The following is a 16,633-nucleotide window of genomic DNA, read 5'->3' as shown; positions in this document are numbered from 1 at the left end:
GGAACTTGTGTTGACAGCACTAAACAATTTTGCAACGCAGTAACAGGCACAGAATGCAAAACAGCTGACTGATTTATGTACGCTCCCTCTGTACAGGTTGATAATTCGGCCACTGTGCCACAGGGACCGTTTATTTTCACCAAGATACACTAAGCAAAGGCAATATCACGCACGTTTAAAACAACCATTTCACTTTCAGTCGTCCTTCTCCCCTTCCCCTTCTTTCTTGCCCCTGCCATGCTCGGGACAGAATAAGAGGGACAATATACAATCAAAATTTTCCTTTTCTAAGAAACAAATCCTCAATTTGCAATGATGTATGGTTTGCCTCGACTCTGTCACACGATCTCCAATGGAATCGGTTTGCAACACTACATTTGCTAACACACCAACTGCTGTGTTCATGGGTTTCCTAAATGATGCAAAATCCCCAGGCACAGTACCCAAACCAGAAGACTCAATCAGGATCCTCGACAAAACTACTGTAACAGTGTCAGAGGGATCAAAACTCCCATTGTGCAAGCTCGCCTTGGTCACTGATTGCATGCTCCTCCACCACCTCTCTTGGTGAAGCAGCACGTTGATGTTTCGAAGGAGATAGGGTTCAAAAAATAAGTATACCTATGTAATAATAATGATTTGCATTACAGATTTATTTGGGCGTGCACTTGTGAATAGGCAGTAGCCGCTACTGTGCCGCAGTTCATAGTAATAGTAGAGAAGGTGTATTATTGCAGTAATGCTTTGCTGATAAATGATTGGCACAAGAAAGGGATATTTTGGCAAAATGTCTCATGTTAAAAGAAAATTGGGACTGGGACTCAAAAAGGGACTGTCCCGGCTAATACGTCACCTGACTTACTAGTAGACATCAGATTTTTTGGTTCTATAAAGTATGCTATTAAGTTCCTAAAATAGTCCCTAAAATCCTAAAATATGTTCCAAAAATCATAAATTAGGCTAAAAAAATCCTGAAGTAGGTTGCAAAGAAATTAAAATGGTACAAAATTCCTGAAAAATACTGGTTAGGTACAATCGTTAAAAACAAAATCTCAAAGGAACCGTAAGAAATTGTAATAAGTTTAGATAACAACCAAATCTATTAATTTTATGACCAAATTTTCATTTGTATACATCATTTTTAAAATTATCCACAAATTATTCTAATTATACTGTTAACGGAAGTTACTTGTTGATTTGAAAATTAATTATGCATGTATAATTTGCTCCATAATATCAGAGTGGTTACTGACCGGAAATACCTTAAATTCCAGGAATCTGCGTGAATCTGGTTCTGGGATTTATGCGTGAATTTTTCTCCATGGACGTGAAAAATTGCAACTTTTATTAATCCAAATCCCATTGAATTTGTACATGTAATTTCCATAGGAACATATTGCCGTCCCATTATGAAAATTTGCACACAAATAGTCAATTGATGTCTTTAAAACACATATTTTTTTTAGAAAAAATTAAAATTGGTGCTTTTGAGATTTAAAGAAAATGAAGTTTTGAAAAATTACAAAATTCAGATAGCACAGTAATGTTGCATTTCAAATTGAAGCTCATTAAAAGTTGAAGAGAATGACTTAAATTTGAGCTCTCTAGGTGAAATACTGCTATTTAAAGTTTTGAATGTGTCAAATTTTGGTATTTTTTGCTTTTTTTGAAAGTCTGTAAGTCAGAAACTAAGAGACCCCCAAAATCTGAAATTTGGCAGTTTTTGTCCTTGATTAAACATGAGATCTTAAAAATTTGAATCCTAAAGGTTCAAAAATACTTTTTTATTGGTTGATTTGACATGGAATGATCGTTTTGAAATGTTACAATTGTACCTGGTGGTTAGAATTAAAGTTGCCCTACTCGGAGTCGTTGGAGCCAGCAATTTTTATTGCGGCTGGGTGGACATCGATATCGGAAAGTATCAATTGGAATTCATCTACCAATTCCAACTGATACTTTTCTGGGGTAAGCAAAAATGCCACGCGACACTTTCACAGAGTCTATTTATCCTGGAAATTATGCACAATTCAAACTTCCTTTTTATTTTTCACCAATCTTGCACAAAATCTATATTTTGTGTTTACATAATATCTGTTTTCATATTCGGATATAATTCTTGAATATTCTAAATCCAATTTCTTGGTAATTTAATGCATATAGTTGCAGAAGAATATTTACACACCAATATTGATCAATATTTTGAACAAATTTATGATTATTGCAATTTTCAAGTTTCAAGTATTTTCAAGGGAATAGAATCGGTAAGAGTATCGGCATCCGTATCGATTCAAAGTGGTATCTGCTGAGCCCTAATTTTTATCTTTGTTACATGCAGCACATTTTCAAGGTTGCCACCATTATTGGTTTTCTCTTTCACAAAACATACTAAAAGTGATAGTACACTATGGAAATGTGATGCCACCAGAGATGATGAAGTATGGTGAAGTCAGAATGAATGCCCATCCATTTTGCAGATTTCAAGATGCTGGCCATATTTTGGTTACAGTGTCCAGGGTCTGCTAAATATGAAGATATGCTAATATTTCCCATAACCACTCACATTTCAGAATGATATGAGTAGAGCTCAGAAGTTGATGACCTAAAAAATCTTAAATAATGATCTATAGAATGACCTTAAAATTATTAAAAAAATGACCTAATAATAATTTTTGCTCTTAAAATAAAACCTTGATTTTTTTTCATAAATTACAACAGAGTATTTGAATAATTAGACAAAACCTGTTGTTTGGTGTTTTAAACTAGCGAAGCAAAGGGATATAAGCAAATATATGTGAAGTAGTTTTTTTATTTTATTTTTACTTTAAGGAATTTCTATGTAAGTCATTCACCTCCTTTCAGAGTGGGCCTTTCATGATACAGTAGTCGGTCAGCATCAGTTGTGTTTTGCGTACATCAGATTATAATTTTTTTATATTGTAACTAAAACCCAAGATTAGAGTGATTATAGTTGCCAGCAAGGGAACCTCAAAGTACATTTCATACAAAGTATTTTGAGTGCTGGAAAAATAAATGTACTACAGTTAATTATCTAATCCATTGCCAAACTTTCAGTTAAAACTAATATTGTGCATTTCCATTGACTGTATTTTTTGGTTGCTAAAAAGACCGTCAGGAAATTTAAGCACATAAATTATGCTAGCAAATGCATTTAAAATTCATGAAAGAACGGGGAAGAAAAGAAATATCCTCATCAATGAAGAAAAAAGCCATAAAGATGGCAAAAAAATACTTAAAAATAACATAAGAGGCTAAAAAGGCCGGAAAATGCAAAAAGTTGCGAAATAAAAAGAATGTTTTCTGGTTCTAACTTATGGGAAATGAGCTGATATCATGCTTAGCATTGTTTTCAAGGATCAGAAAAAAAATATGATTTTTCATCAACTTCGAGCCCTTAGATATGAGTGTGAGGGATCTTACAAATCATCCTGTATTTCTGGCACACATGATTTTCTCTTTACACAATATTTCAAGTACCAAACAGTTACAATCATCTGATTAAACTACTTTCAGAAACTACAAGTTCAATTTCTTCTTTAGAATAGCTGAATCAATAGGGTATGTAAACATCTGCGTTCCATACTCCTGATTTTATCACTTGAACTTATTGTATGCATTATATTGCTTTTCTCTGTAGACAATGCTTCACCATTATTGTTGTTTTTGATATTATATGCAATGGGCTACATTGAGTGTTTTCATTTTCAATTTCAGGATCAACTGGATTCAAGAGGTGTGGAGAGAGTTGATTTTTTAATGAGATGCTTAACTATCATATGCCGCAATTTAGATAATATCCCTTTCGTTACATCATGTGATTATGTTGGAGCCATTGTTAAAGTAGCAACATTTGTGATCCACAAGGTAAGTAAAGAATTACAGATATTATTATATACTTATTGTCTACTGTAGTATATTATTGTTTTTCAATGTTAATAATTACCATATTTGCCAGCATATAATATGCACTGGCGTATACCCTTTTTTTGTACACATTTTAATCACTGAATATTATAATTAATTTACAGTATTTCAAATACAGTTGAACCTGAGTTATACGTAAGTCAAAGTGAAGAGAAAATAATACGTATAACTGAGAATTACTTACAAATCAGGTTTAGATACCATGTCATATCATTATTAAAATACTGTAATTGTATCTATTTTGAGGAACAAAATACAGTATAATACAGGTCATTTCTGTCATAAAGTGGAAAATTAAGGAATCTAAATATTTGATGTTTAAGTACATTACAATTAAATAATACACTTCCTGTATACATTTTACTTTCTGGTCAAGCGTGTTAATTTTCCTCTTTCTGTTCTCCATTGCCGACCAGTAGCAATTGAAAATGTTCACTGAGGAGCTGCTGTTCTGTTTTTATTATGGAACACAACAAACATCAGCTATCGCATATGCTGTTTCGTATTTGAAACTTGCCTTGTGTTTTTGTAACGACAAGAAATGAATACTTATATGACATTGTTGTATCTTGGTTACGTACAAATTAACTGTATTTTATGAAAATTTGTACGTATAACACCAAATTATGTATGAATGCATTATGTACAAATATGCTTTAATTAACATGTTTTTAAAGTATATTTTTCCAGGACCCACAGTAAATACATATAAAACAGAATTATGCAGAACTTTCTCAACAAGTAATCTAACTAGGAAAGAATACATTTTAATCTTCTTTGTCAAAACTGAGACATTCATCTCCAGAGCTAAATGAAGAGTCAGAAACCTCTTCTAAATCAGAATCGGAATCTTCATACAACAAATTGTCCTCTGTACCATCCAGTGCATTACTAATGCTACACTTCCTAAATTATTTAACCACTGTCAGAGTTTTCACAGCATCCCATGAAGCTTTGACCCATTCAGAAATGTGTGAAATGCTAGTCCTCTCCCTTCTTCCTGGTGGTGTAACCTAAGTATCATATAAGAGACACCTTTTTTTTTTTTCAGACCTATTTTTTAAGGAAAAATGTGCATCTTATATGCCGGCATATACGTACTTTCTTTTTATCAAGATACAGTTAATAAGCAGGGCTGATCTGATATTCTTTCCGATTCCCACTTATACTAATGATGATACTTGAAAATTGTAACAATTCAGAGTATTTCAGAATATTTATAAATTTTGGTACATAAATTTTCCATTGGAACTCTATCACAGAAATTACCAGAGTTTTACTTTAAAATATTCATAAATTCACATGATATAATTATTTAGTCGCATTTCTTTCTGCAGTGTTATAAAAATAATGAAAATTATATAAGAAATAAGAAAGAACAGAGGTACAAATTCACTTAACATCTAGGTGATGACAATACTCTTTGGGTAGTATTTTATGCCTCTTGTCTTTATACTAAGTTGTTTGGATGATGAATATGAAACATCCATGCTTGCTTTACATGTAATTGTATTCCACTATTTAGTCCTTGATTTAGAAATTAACAGATTAGACCAACGAGCTATATATAGAAACACTAGAGGTGATAGGTTTTCACACCGTCGAACGGTGACTATTTGAAGATGCGACAGCCACATTCTGAGTGGTCAAAACATTGAGTATTTATGAAATAAGCGCAAGAGTGATGAAACAAAAGGAACATCATATATTGCGTGAATAATTATTGTATAACTATTATTTGTTATATTTTGAAGTATAGCAAGTAGAATTCACACGAGAAATGAGAGAAATTTCTGATTTGTTATGTTCATCAGGCAGTGTTGCACTTCTAATTGTAGACAATGTAGATCAGAGCCAGCCCTTGGGAGGCAGGCAGCCACACCCCGAGGCCTCGTATCCGGCCTCAGTTGCACATTGGAAATGAAAAGAAAGACAAATTTAGAAACTCTCATAACCTCATTCTTGATTTTAATTTTCAACATGTTCATCTTATTGCTTCATAGATAAAAATAAATAATATGAATTGTTTATTTATTATAATAATGTTGCTATTGTAATTATACAGGGTGTCCATAAAGGTCTCACCCCACCCTGGGTATTGTGAGAATGGCTGTAAATAGGATGAAATGGCAAAACACGTATTCCATGATGTTCAGGGGGAAATATTTTCAGGCCAACCATTCCCTACCTGGGCCCCCCACAAGGGGGTATCCTGGGGTTAAGGCTCGGCTGGACCTTTGGCATGCAAATGGGCGATTTTTTTCAAATTTTCCTCTCCATTCGAAAAACTTCTTGGATATTTCAAAATATGAAACATTACATCAGCTTTGAATTCCTTCTAGAGCACTGACGTGAATTTTCATGTAGTTTTCTTTCATTGTTGTCTAGATATTATCAATAGTTTTGTGATTACATAAGTCTATTAAACTATTGATAATATCTAGACAACAATGAAAGAAAACTACATGAAAATTCACGTCAATGCTCTAGAAGGAATTCTAAGCTGATGTAATGTTTCATATTTTGAAATATTCAAGAAGTTTTTCGAATGGAGAGGAAAATTTGAAAAAAATCGCCCATTTGCATGCCAAAGGTCCAGCCGAGCCTTAACTCAATTTTTTCAAATAGCAAGGCGGGTCGAAGAATATGTTGTTTGAAAGGTCTTATCATAACAACAATAATACAGCAAATCCGGGGTGTCTACGTAGCTCCAATGGACAATGGCGTGAAATCAAATGTGGAACATGACCAGCATTGAACAGGACTCAAACTCCTACAGTAGTAATCCTAGACAACAGTGGGAGCTGGAAAAATGTTCCTACACTGTAGCATGATTCGGAGATATCCTAGCAATGTCTACAAATACGTACACCCCTCCCCCACCAACAGATGGCAAGAGTCCGTATACAAAACCACATATCATCGCGCGCCGTGAGATTGCTACCAGGAGGACACGGACCGACATGCACAATCGCAACTCAAGGCAAATGGTGAAGGAGGCACGGAGGGGGTTACAAGATGTTACAACACGTACACCACTAAAAGTCAAATTGAGCTTACCTACTATTTACACATACACACATCCTGTTATGTTTAGGCCGTTTGCCCATAACCTATGTTGGGTTAATAAAAGAACATCTACAGTTTATTCCAAGAAGTTTATTGTGCTTCTCACACGGATGAACACAAGTGCTACAAAAAAAAAATATTCGAGAACCAAAAACAGTTGAACATCGATAGTGCAGCTTCACATGTAATATATCAACTCTTGATCTCTCATTTATACACTTTATATGTTTATTGACAAAATCATCCTACATCCTTGCCCCCCTTCCAGACGTCCTTCATTATTGTACTTTTACCTAGAAATTTAGTGAAGAGGAATCTTGTCGCCTTTTTTAAACGATTAAGTATTTTCAAGCCGATTAAAGTTCAAAGCAACTACAGGGGAAGGGGGTACAGTGGTGCAATCACAAGGGGCAATGGGGGCAAACACTGAGGTAAAAGAAAGCAAGACTAGTAGAATCTATGAGTATCAGGACAAAAGGATTCATAAGATGAAATTAGTTTTCACATCTTTCTTGCATTATTTCTTCCAGACAGCCAAGAGCACCTGCTGGGGGACACAGAGTGGCAATTGTTACCCTTGATATCAATGTTTATACAAATAAAAGTACTTTCCATAAAATTTTCTTGCTCGTTTCGCTCGCAATATCTGCTTTTCCTACAGTTTTGTCAAGTTCAGAGGCTGCGGGAGTTGGTCCTGGGCGCCAAACGATCTAAATGAAAAAGTTATAGAAGAGAATGCCATGGCACTCCATGAAATTTTTTTTTCCATATTAAATCAATATTGTTTTCAGTTTGCAAAAATTTGGATCTAAAAGTTTTCTTGCTCGCTTGCTGCATTGTAAATTACCAAAGAGAAAAGTTATATCTGCTAAACACCTAAGACTCTTGCTGTTAAACAGTTTGGTCTTAATGATATGAACACAATTGTTTGGAGGAAAAGGAGAGCGTTACAATTCATTTATTCGTTATTCTGCTTTTATATATACAATTAAACTAAAACAGTGATAAAATGAGGTTTTTCTTTCCCGACTGGAATTTCATCAAGTCTTTTGCCCCCCCTCCTAATCAGAGGGTCTGCACATGCCTATGGGGGAGGGGAAATGACATTAATTTTATTAGACAACATACATGCATATCAATATCAATATGTTTATTCATCATTAAGCTTTACAATAGTTACACATTTACTTCATACTACAATCAAATGTAACAGTACAGGAAGCATAATATTGTAGTTCATTGAACTATTCCAGTAACATAGTAATGAAATTACTCTGTGTTGGTACTAATATACCAATCAGCTCATGAATTTATCAGTAAAGTATGGAATTTTTAAAATTGTATTAACATGATTGAGAGAACCATGTAAAAATCGCAATTGAGCTGTGAGCAGTATTGACTGACTGTACATGCTTTTAGTAAGTATGTTTGTCTGCATTAGAGTTAAATTTCATTTTGGTATGTATTGTTCAAGCACTCTATTACTGTATCCTCATTGTTTCTTAAATCTTGCAGAGAGTGAATGGGCGTGAAGACTTTGAAGGAAAAGGGCCCATCTTCCTTGTTAGTTTTTGTCATTTCTTAGAATGCTTATATGACCCAAGTTTTCAGTGGAGAAGATTTCTGAACAATGACACAGCTCCAACAAAAGTATCAAATGTGTATTCATCTTATGTCCATCCTGAAGTGGTTCCTTTTGTGTATGGTAAGTAAGAAAACCCTACTTAAGAAGTTTGTGTATTATGTAATAATTATTTTCATGTTAAATAAGTAACTAATATTGTATAAGACTCCACAAAACATAAGTTGGTAGTCATTATTTAATACAATATTGAGTTTTTTTTGGGATGATGCCCCCATTAATATGAGGCGCATCCAGAAAGCAAGTTTCCCTGGGGTCGTGCACAAAAAGGAAACATTATTTCATTCAATGATTTATTGCCACAGATACAGCACTTGTCCAGTTACTTGTCAACATAATTCCCGCCGGAATTCAGGCACTTGTCATAGCGTGGGACCAACTTCTGTATACCTGCATCGTAGAAGTCTGCCGTCTGGGCGCCAAACCACTGTGTGACAGCCGTCTGAACCTCTTCATCGCTGTGAAAATGTTGACCAGACAGGAACTTTTTCAGGTGCAAGAACAGGTGGTAATCACTGGGTGCGAGATCCGGGCTGTACGATGGATGATCTAACACCTCGCAACCGAACCTGTCTAGAAGGACTGCAGTGCACCTAGCCATATGTGGCTTCGCATTGTCGTGCAGCAACATCACCCTGGCACTGAGCTTACCACGTTGCTTATACTGAATGACCCGTTGCAATGTCCCCAGTGTTTCACAGTAACTGTTAATGTTCACGGTCTCACCTCAGGGCAGAAACTCGATGAGCAGAATGCCTTGTCTGTCCCAGAACACTGTGCACACGCCGACACAGTCTGTTTGAACTTCGTCCTGCATGGAGATCCCCTGTGACACTAATGCATGGACTGCTGCTTGCTTTCTAGGGTGCTGTATGCAAAGCACGTTTCATTCCCTGTGATGATCCGGTTGAGAAAATCGTCATCATCATGGTAATGCTGCAGAAATGTCAGTGCCATGCTCTTGCGTTTTCCTTTGTGTTCGGGTGTCAGTTATTTCGGCACCCCCCGGGCACACAATTATTGGAACAAGAGGCGTTTGATAACATTATCAATGTCATGCAACAATGACCGAGAAATCTGTGGGAAATGGCTGCTGAGTTCCGTGATCATGATGCGACGATCCTCCAATATGCTCTGCTGCACCTGCTCCACAAGCTCGTCCATAATGCCCGATGGCCGCCCACTGCACTCGTCGTCATGCACATTTTGCCGGCATTCAGTAAATGTCCTGCACCAACTGCTTGCTCATGACGTCTGGCCCATACACCTGGCACAGCTGACAATGAATTTCGATCGCCTGTATGTTTTGTGCGTTCAAGAACTTGATCACCAAATGAACCTTGCACGTGGCGGGAGATGGAATAAGAGCCACCATGTTTCATCGCTGCCGCGATGCTACTGAGGACTTTCGGGAGGCGTCTTCTAGGACATTCACTAGCCAGGGCATGTGCCCCTCTCACATGCACAAAACCAGTTTCAATACTCATGGCCTGCCACCTGTGGGCGAGTGGGAAACTTACTTTCTGGATGTGCCTAATAGTATTGTCGCTAAAACCTTCAGCTTGTAATCAAGGAGTACTGAATTTGATTCCCAGGAGACTATTTGAGGTAGCATTATTGTCCAATCTCCTTTGTGTTAAGTCAAAGCAAACAAGTTTATAGCTAACAAATATGATCCCAGCACCATTTCTTACAATGTATTCTTGGACATGAACTATCTGCATGGTTATTGCTGTTATGTGGTATGGTTGCCTCTGAACCCGTTAAGTTGTAAAATAGATGCAAAATAATATTAAGTTATTTTAAGTGTTTTTATTTCATTTTTCATGTGACGTTTCCATTCATCCTGGTTTCCCAGAACTTGTATATATTGTTTTCCCACAATGTAAGTGGAGCCATAGCACCCCTTCAATGAAGAGGGCCTCCCCTATGGCACACCTTGTAATCAAAGGGTTCCGGGTTCAATACCTGGTGGAGTCACATAGTGGTTCAGATCCCACTTTAAACTGTAGGTCCAGTACCGATTAGCCTTCTTGTGCATAAAGTGGACTTAGATGTTGTTAGAATAAAAATATAGAGATAAACTACATATTTTATTTTTTTAATCACTGAAATTGGTGAAAATATGGTAATTTATCCTTTTGCTTCACAGAAAGAGCTAAGCTTACCCCAGTACTATACACCAACTCCATCTATGAAGATCACTTTTTAACTTCAACATTGGTATTCTTAGTAGCATTTTGGGCTGAATTTTTAAGGATTTGGCTCTTTTACTCAAGGAAAAGATATTGTGGATATACGTGTAAATGTATAGTCATTATTAGGGATTGCCAAAAAATCCAGATTCTGGAAAATTTACTATCCGGATTTCGGAGGGATGTTTCTTGCTCGTATGACATGAGAGCAAGAAAAGTTTGTTCATAAGCCAAAGGAAATATGCCATTTGTGTTGTATATGAGTCCATTGTTTGAGCTCCGAAGCATGTAATCTCAAGAAGCAGATGGAAATTTTTATATTGTTTTGGGGTCAGAAGGTGCTTGTGCATTGACCTAAAACTTGAACTTGTTGAATCTATCAAATTACCGCTCTTGTGCAACTACTACGGCAGATCAGGAAAAACATAATCGAGCAATGTGGACATGTTTTACCAAAAAAAGAACTGTTGTAGCTTTACAATACTGCTCCAACAACACTAATCTCATTGCTTTTCAGATACCCAACTACTCCTCTTTCTCAGTTTGGAATTAGCTGCAAACATATTCAGTAGGATTGGTTCCATGCTATTGAACTTATTATTTAAGATAAGTGAGATCCAGGATGGGTCTATTTTAAAATCCGGATGCCCTCCGAAATCCAGATTCTCCATTTTTACTATCTGCATTGTGGATTTAAAAACAATCCAGATTTGGCCATCCCTAGTTTTCATATAATATTATGAGAGACATGCTTGGTACTGATTTCCTGAAATGTCTTTGGTCCATTATGTAAATATACGAGAAATTTGAATAAATTGTATGTAATTTACATCCTACTTATATCTTAGTTCTTCTTAAAGGTTCGCCTAACCACTTTTTATAGATGCAAAATAATCTAACACAGTTATTTTTAGTGGTTATTATTTTATTTGATCTGCGACTTTTTGTTCTAGTTTCCCAGAACTTTCTCAAGCTACACTAAGATATACATACAAAAACATAGTCACGTGAGGTTGTGTTTTTTTGTGTATATCTTAGTGTAGCTTGAGAAAGTTCTGGGAAACCAGAACGAAACGTCGCAGATGAAATAAAATAATAACCACTAAAAATAACTGTGTTAGATTATTTTGCATCCTACTTTCGTTATCACATAACAGCTTATACGGTAATCAATGAAAGTAGAACCTAATCACCTTCTACATACATTTGTTCACAAATGCCAAGAAACTATGAACTAAATGACAACTGTAGCCAGTCAGACACTGATAGTTCGCACAAACAGGCGGACAGACACAACTAGATCATAAATATGTTCATTTTTTTCAGCTCTGCTGATTAATTTTTTAAATGACAAGTTTCTTCAGTGATATTTTCTATTTTGTAATTGCCGAATTGTTCATACCCATGAATCATGAAGATTTCCAAATGTATTTCTGTGCTGTCTATTTTAAAATTATATACAAGTAAATATTCCTGCTAAATATCTTAATTATGTATGAGGTACCATATTTCACTGCTTAATCATTGCAGATTTTATGCCTTTTTTTTTTTTTTTTGCAAAAATGTGGTGTTTTGATCATTATATAAAGTTTTTTGAAAAATAAATTATGTTGGTATTACCGGTACTTAAAAATCTTTTATTACTAAACTGTCTTTCTTGCAAGATAATAATGCACGGAATACTCATGAATATACATTAAAATTGAATTGTGCAAATCAAGCAACATCATTTCTTTGTGACAGTTAGCAAACATTTTTCCAGTCTGAAAAAGGGTGACACCTCTGTTGTTATTGATTTGTACATTTTGGTTGAAATAATACACTTGAGAAGATTTACTACAGTGTTACAAAGTAGGGACTTAGAAAATTTAATCTTCTGTGTCTGAAGATTCTGCACCTCTACCTTTGGGTTCGTTATCTTATGCACCAATGTGATGATTACATGATGAAAGTTTACAAACAAACTGAAAAACCAGGGTGTGACGATTATGCAGTGAAATACGGTTGTCACAGAGAGACAAGGTTAGCATTCTATTATTGATATATATAAAATCAGCAAGACAACACAAAAGAATCAAGATCCGGAACACATAATGCATACAAAGGCATGCCACAAACTAACCCCATACTGCTTTCAGCCAAAAATTTGTATCACGGCAAAATCAGGCAAATTATATAAAATGGAAGTGCTGTGCAAGGTTAGGTTGTACATTCAAAGAGAACTGTCCTGCATTCAATGCTATTTGCAGCTTCTGTAAGAAGAAAGGACATTTCTCGGCTGCATGTTTTGAAAGAAATAAACAATGCAACAGACCTGTAGTCAATTTATCTACTATTTATAAGGGAAATTGTGAAATGAAAAACAGTAATTTAGATACCAAAGATAATTTTTATGGAGAATGCAATTCTCAACATAGCTTATTCTCTGTGCAATAAGATAGTACATATACCTTCTTAACTACAAACATGCAACAAATATACAATAAAGAAGCAAACAAATCTATTTCTAATTTGCAACATGCACCTGATCAAATTTCATTGAGAAATGAACGGTTACCTTTGTACATTAATTTTACAATACAAGACCAATCGTTAGAAGCTATTGTCGATTCTAGTAGTTTTGCTAATTTCATTTCCAAAGATTTGTTAACTAATCTTATTGGCAACTTCACACTGAGTCCGTTATTAAATTCATATACGTCGATATCAGGTGAAAGATTGTGTTTATTAGGCCAATTAAGCTTACAACTTTACTATCATGGCAAAATGTACATGGTGCCTTTTGTTGTTGGCGATAAGATCAATACAAATATATTAATTGGTAGAGCTGGAATGAACATATTATTTGGTGATTGGCACAGCAAACTTCTAAATGAGTTTCCTGAAACTGATTACGTTCAAAAGGAAAATTCTACACATGCTTGCTTAGGTCTGGAATCAAAAGATTTGCTACCAGATGCTTGTTCGAAAATTCAGCATTCAGGCATAATTGATACTCCAAAGGTACATCAACAGAAGATTGATGAAATGCGTGAATGTTCACGAACATCAAATGTGCAAGGGCAAAATAACAAAGCCATGATTTTGAACAAACAGAAGGCCGATAGCATATTGGTTACGTGCGTGTTACTCACTAACAATAAACAAAAATACGTTAAAGTATTCAAATTGGTCTACTTACGCAAGTGAGTATGTAATAATGTAGATAATTCAAGTAATTTAGAACAAATGAACATTGAAGACTGTCATTCACAATTGCTGGCATCTTTTGCAGAAGTTTTTAATGAGGATATTAGTACACCCATTATAGATTTCAATGTATCAATACCTTTACAGAAGAACGCCAGGCCTGTGTTCAGGAAAGCGTACAGAATAGCATATTCATTACGAGATCAAATAAAACAAGAAATAGATAATATGTGTAAGCAGAATATTATAGCTCCTATAGAACATTCAGAATGGGCAAGTCCTATTGTGCCAGTAAACAAGTCAAATAATTCTATACGTATCTGTGTAGATTACTCTATAACGGTCAATTTGCAAACCGATTGTTTAGTGTATCCTCTACCAAATTTTCCTGAAAGTGAAAATAGGAAAGTACTACACCAGGCTTTATTTACATTCAGCATTTTTACAAGTAAGTTTGCATCCAGACTCACAAAACATATTGTGCTTAATGAATAGATTATCTCGGGCTATCGACCAGGTGAGTTGTGGGAAATATTCCAAGCTTTCGTGAGCTAACGTCACTCATCTTCAGGGTTGAAGTGCAGTTCTGAGCGTTAACCCGGTGTATATATACGTTCGTGGAGGGGGATCCCGGTGAAGGTAAAACGGTCCAATCGGGTGGCATGTCTGCTGCATGCACGCTTCTGGTTAACTAACGCTAACCAAGCTGGGTCTAGTTCGAGCCACGTTTCGCGATTAAGATTATCTTTTTCTTCATGAATGGCTATTGCTTCCTTGATGATGCGGTCCCAGTAGTTTGAAGTTTTTGCTATGATTTCTGTATTGCTGAAATCTGGTTTATGTACAGTCACGGACACTGCTGGGTTGTAACTTTTCCATTGAAAGTCAATGTACTCATTACAACCCGGAAGTGTCCGTGACTGTACCTCATTGATAGAATGTTCTGCTAGACCCAACTTTTCAGGAAATACTTGATGTTGCTTACAGTGCTGTTCTATTGTCCTACCCATCTGCCCAATGTATGCATTCTGGCATTTGCAGATAATACAGTAGACTCCTGGTGTTTTGAGTCCTAACTCATCCTTGGGGTTGCGTAGTAGGCTTCTGATCTTCGGAGGTGGTTTGTGAATTGGTTTTTATGTTGTGTTTCTTGAGATCCGGCTTATGACTCCAGAGAGATTTCCGGTGTAAGGCAGGATGGCTGTCTTCTGGTCAGCTTTGTCCGGGTTCCCTGGAGTGTCCAGATTTTCTGATGGGTCTGGATTCCCCTGTGTATCAGGATTCCGCAATGTGTCCGGATTATTCGGTGTGTCCGGATTCCCTGATGTGCTGGTCTTCTTGGACAGTACTTGTTTTAATGTTTTGTTGATGTGTTCCGAGTTCCTGTTCTGTTTGAAAGCCATGCAAAGATGCTGTATTTCTTCTGATAGATGCTACGCGTCACTGATGGAGATGGCCCGGTGAAATAAAGTAGAGAGTACTGTAGCTCATTGAGACGGGTGGTGAAAACGGTTGGCATTGAGATATAGATCTATGTGAGTCTGTTTCCGGTATACACTGTGTCCCAAGGATCCATCTGGCTTGCATTTGATGAGAATATCCAGGAATGGCAGGCTGTTGTTCTTCTCAGAACTGTACTTCAACCCTGAAGATGAGAGTGATGTTAGCTCTTGAAAGCTTGGAATATTTTCCACAAGTCACCTGGTCGATAGCCCGAGAGAATCTATTCATCATTCGTCACCAGGAAAGCTTCAAGTCTTATATTGTGTTTAAATTATGATTCTCACTTGTTCAGAATGTAACGTTTACCATTTGGTACAAATGTTTTGTCTCAGCTTTTCCAACAGGTAATTGATTCAATTTTAACAGGATTGGAAAGAGTTGCAGCATTTATTGATGATGTTATCATTTCGGAGATAGTATGCAAGAATGCTTCCTAAGAACAAAACAAGTCCTGGAACGCGTTAAAGTCAATTTAAATAAATCTGAATTCCTAGTGCAAGAAGTAATTTACTTAGGAAGATATTTTATGGCAAATGGAATCACACCAACTGAAAGCACGTGCATGCTATTTTAGAAAGTCCAGAGCCAAAGGATAAGGTTCAACAACAAAGTTTTTTAGGGATGATTGCATTTCAAAGCTGTTTTCTACACAACTTGTCATCTACAATACCACACCTATATCGACTTCTGAGGAAAGGTGAAAAATGGATGTGGACTAATCAATGTGCATCAGAATTTAAGGCTGTTAAAGATAAGATTGTTCAGACACCTGCTATAATTCCTTTCGATCCTTCAAAAGAAATTATCCTAGAAACGGATAGTTCCTGCTACGGTGTTGGAGGATGATTAGGGCACAGGATAGATGGTAAACATCAAACAGTGGCGTGCTTTTCAGCTACACTTTCACCTGCTCAGGAGAATTTCTGTCAGGGAAAAAGAGAGGCATTAGCCATTGTTTCATCAGTTAAGCATTTTTACTTATATCTGGCAGGTCAAAAATTTACAATATACACTGATTCAACGACTGCCAAATCACTGCTTGATTTGAATAGACCAGTGCCAATGCAACATATGCACGTTGGCAGAGGTG

General features: G+C 36.1%; 1 protein-coding gene across 4 annotated transcripts in view; it reads left to right on the top strand.

The window, feature by feature from the left end:
- Nucleotides 1–16,633, top strand: part of LOC146000511 (neurobeachin-like protein 1) — a 723,922-nt gene that overhangs the window by 29,369 nt on the left and 677,920 nt on the right. For all 4 annotated transcript variants that reach the window (XM_083138250.1, XM_083138253.1, XM_083138251.1 and 1 more), the window contains exons 3-4: nt 3,736–3,885; nt 8,530–8,719. In XM_083138250.1, the coding sequence (XP_082994376.1) occupies nt 3,736–3,885; nt 8,530–8,719 (340 nt within the window). The remainder of the gene's footprint in view (nt 1–3,735; nt 3,886–8,529; nt 8,720–16,633) is intronic.

Source organism: Lepisma saccharinum, chromosome 16 (assembly GCF_977018435.1).
Source record: "Lepisma saccharinum chromosome 16, izLepSacc3.1, whole genome shotgun sequence".
Classification (NCBI taxonomy): domain Eukaryota; kingdom Metazoa; phylum Arthropoda; class Insecta; order Zygentoma; family Lepismatidae; genus Lepisma; species Lepisma saccharinum.
This window is presented reverse-complemented; position numbering and strand designations above follow the sequence as displayed.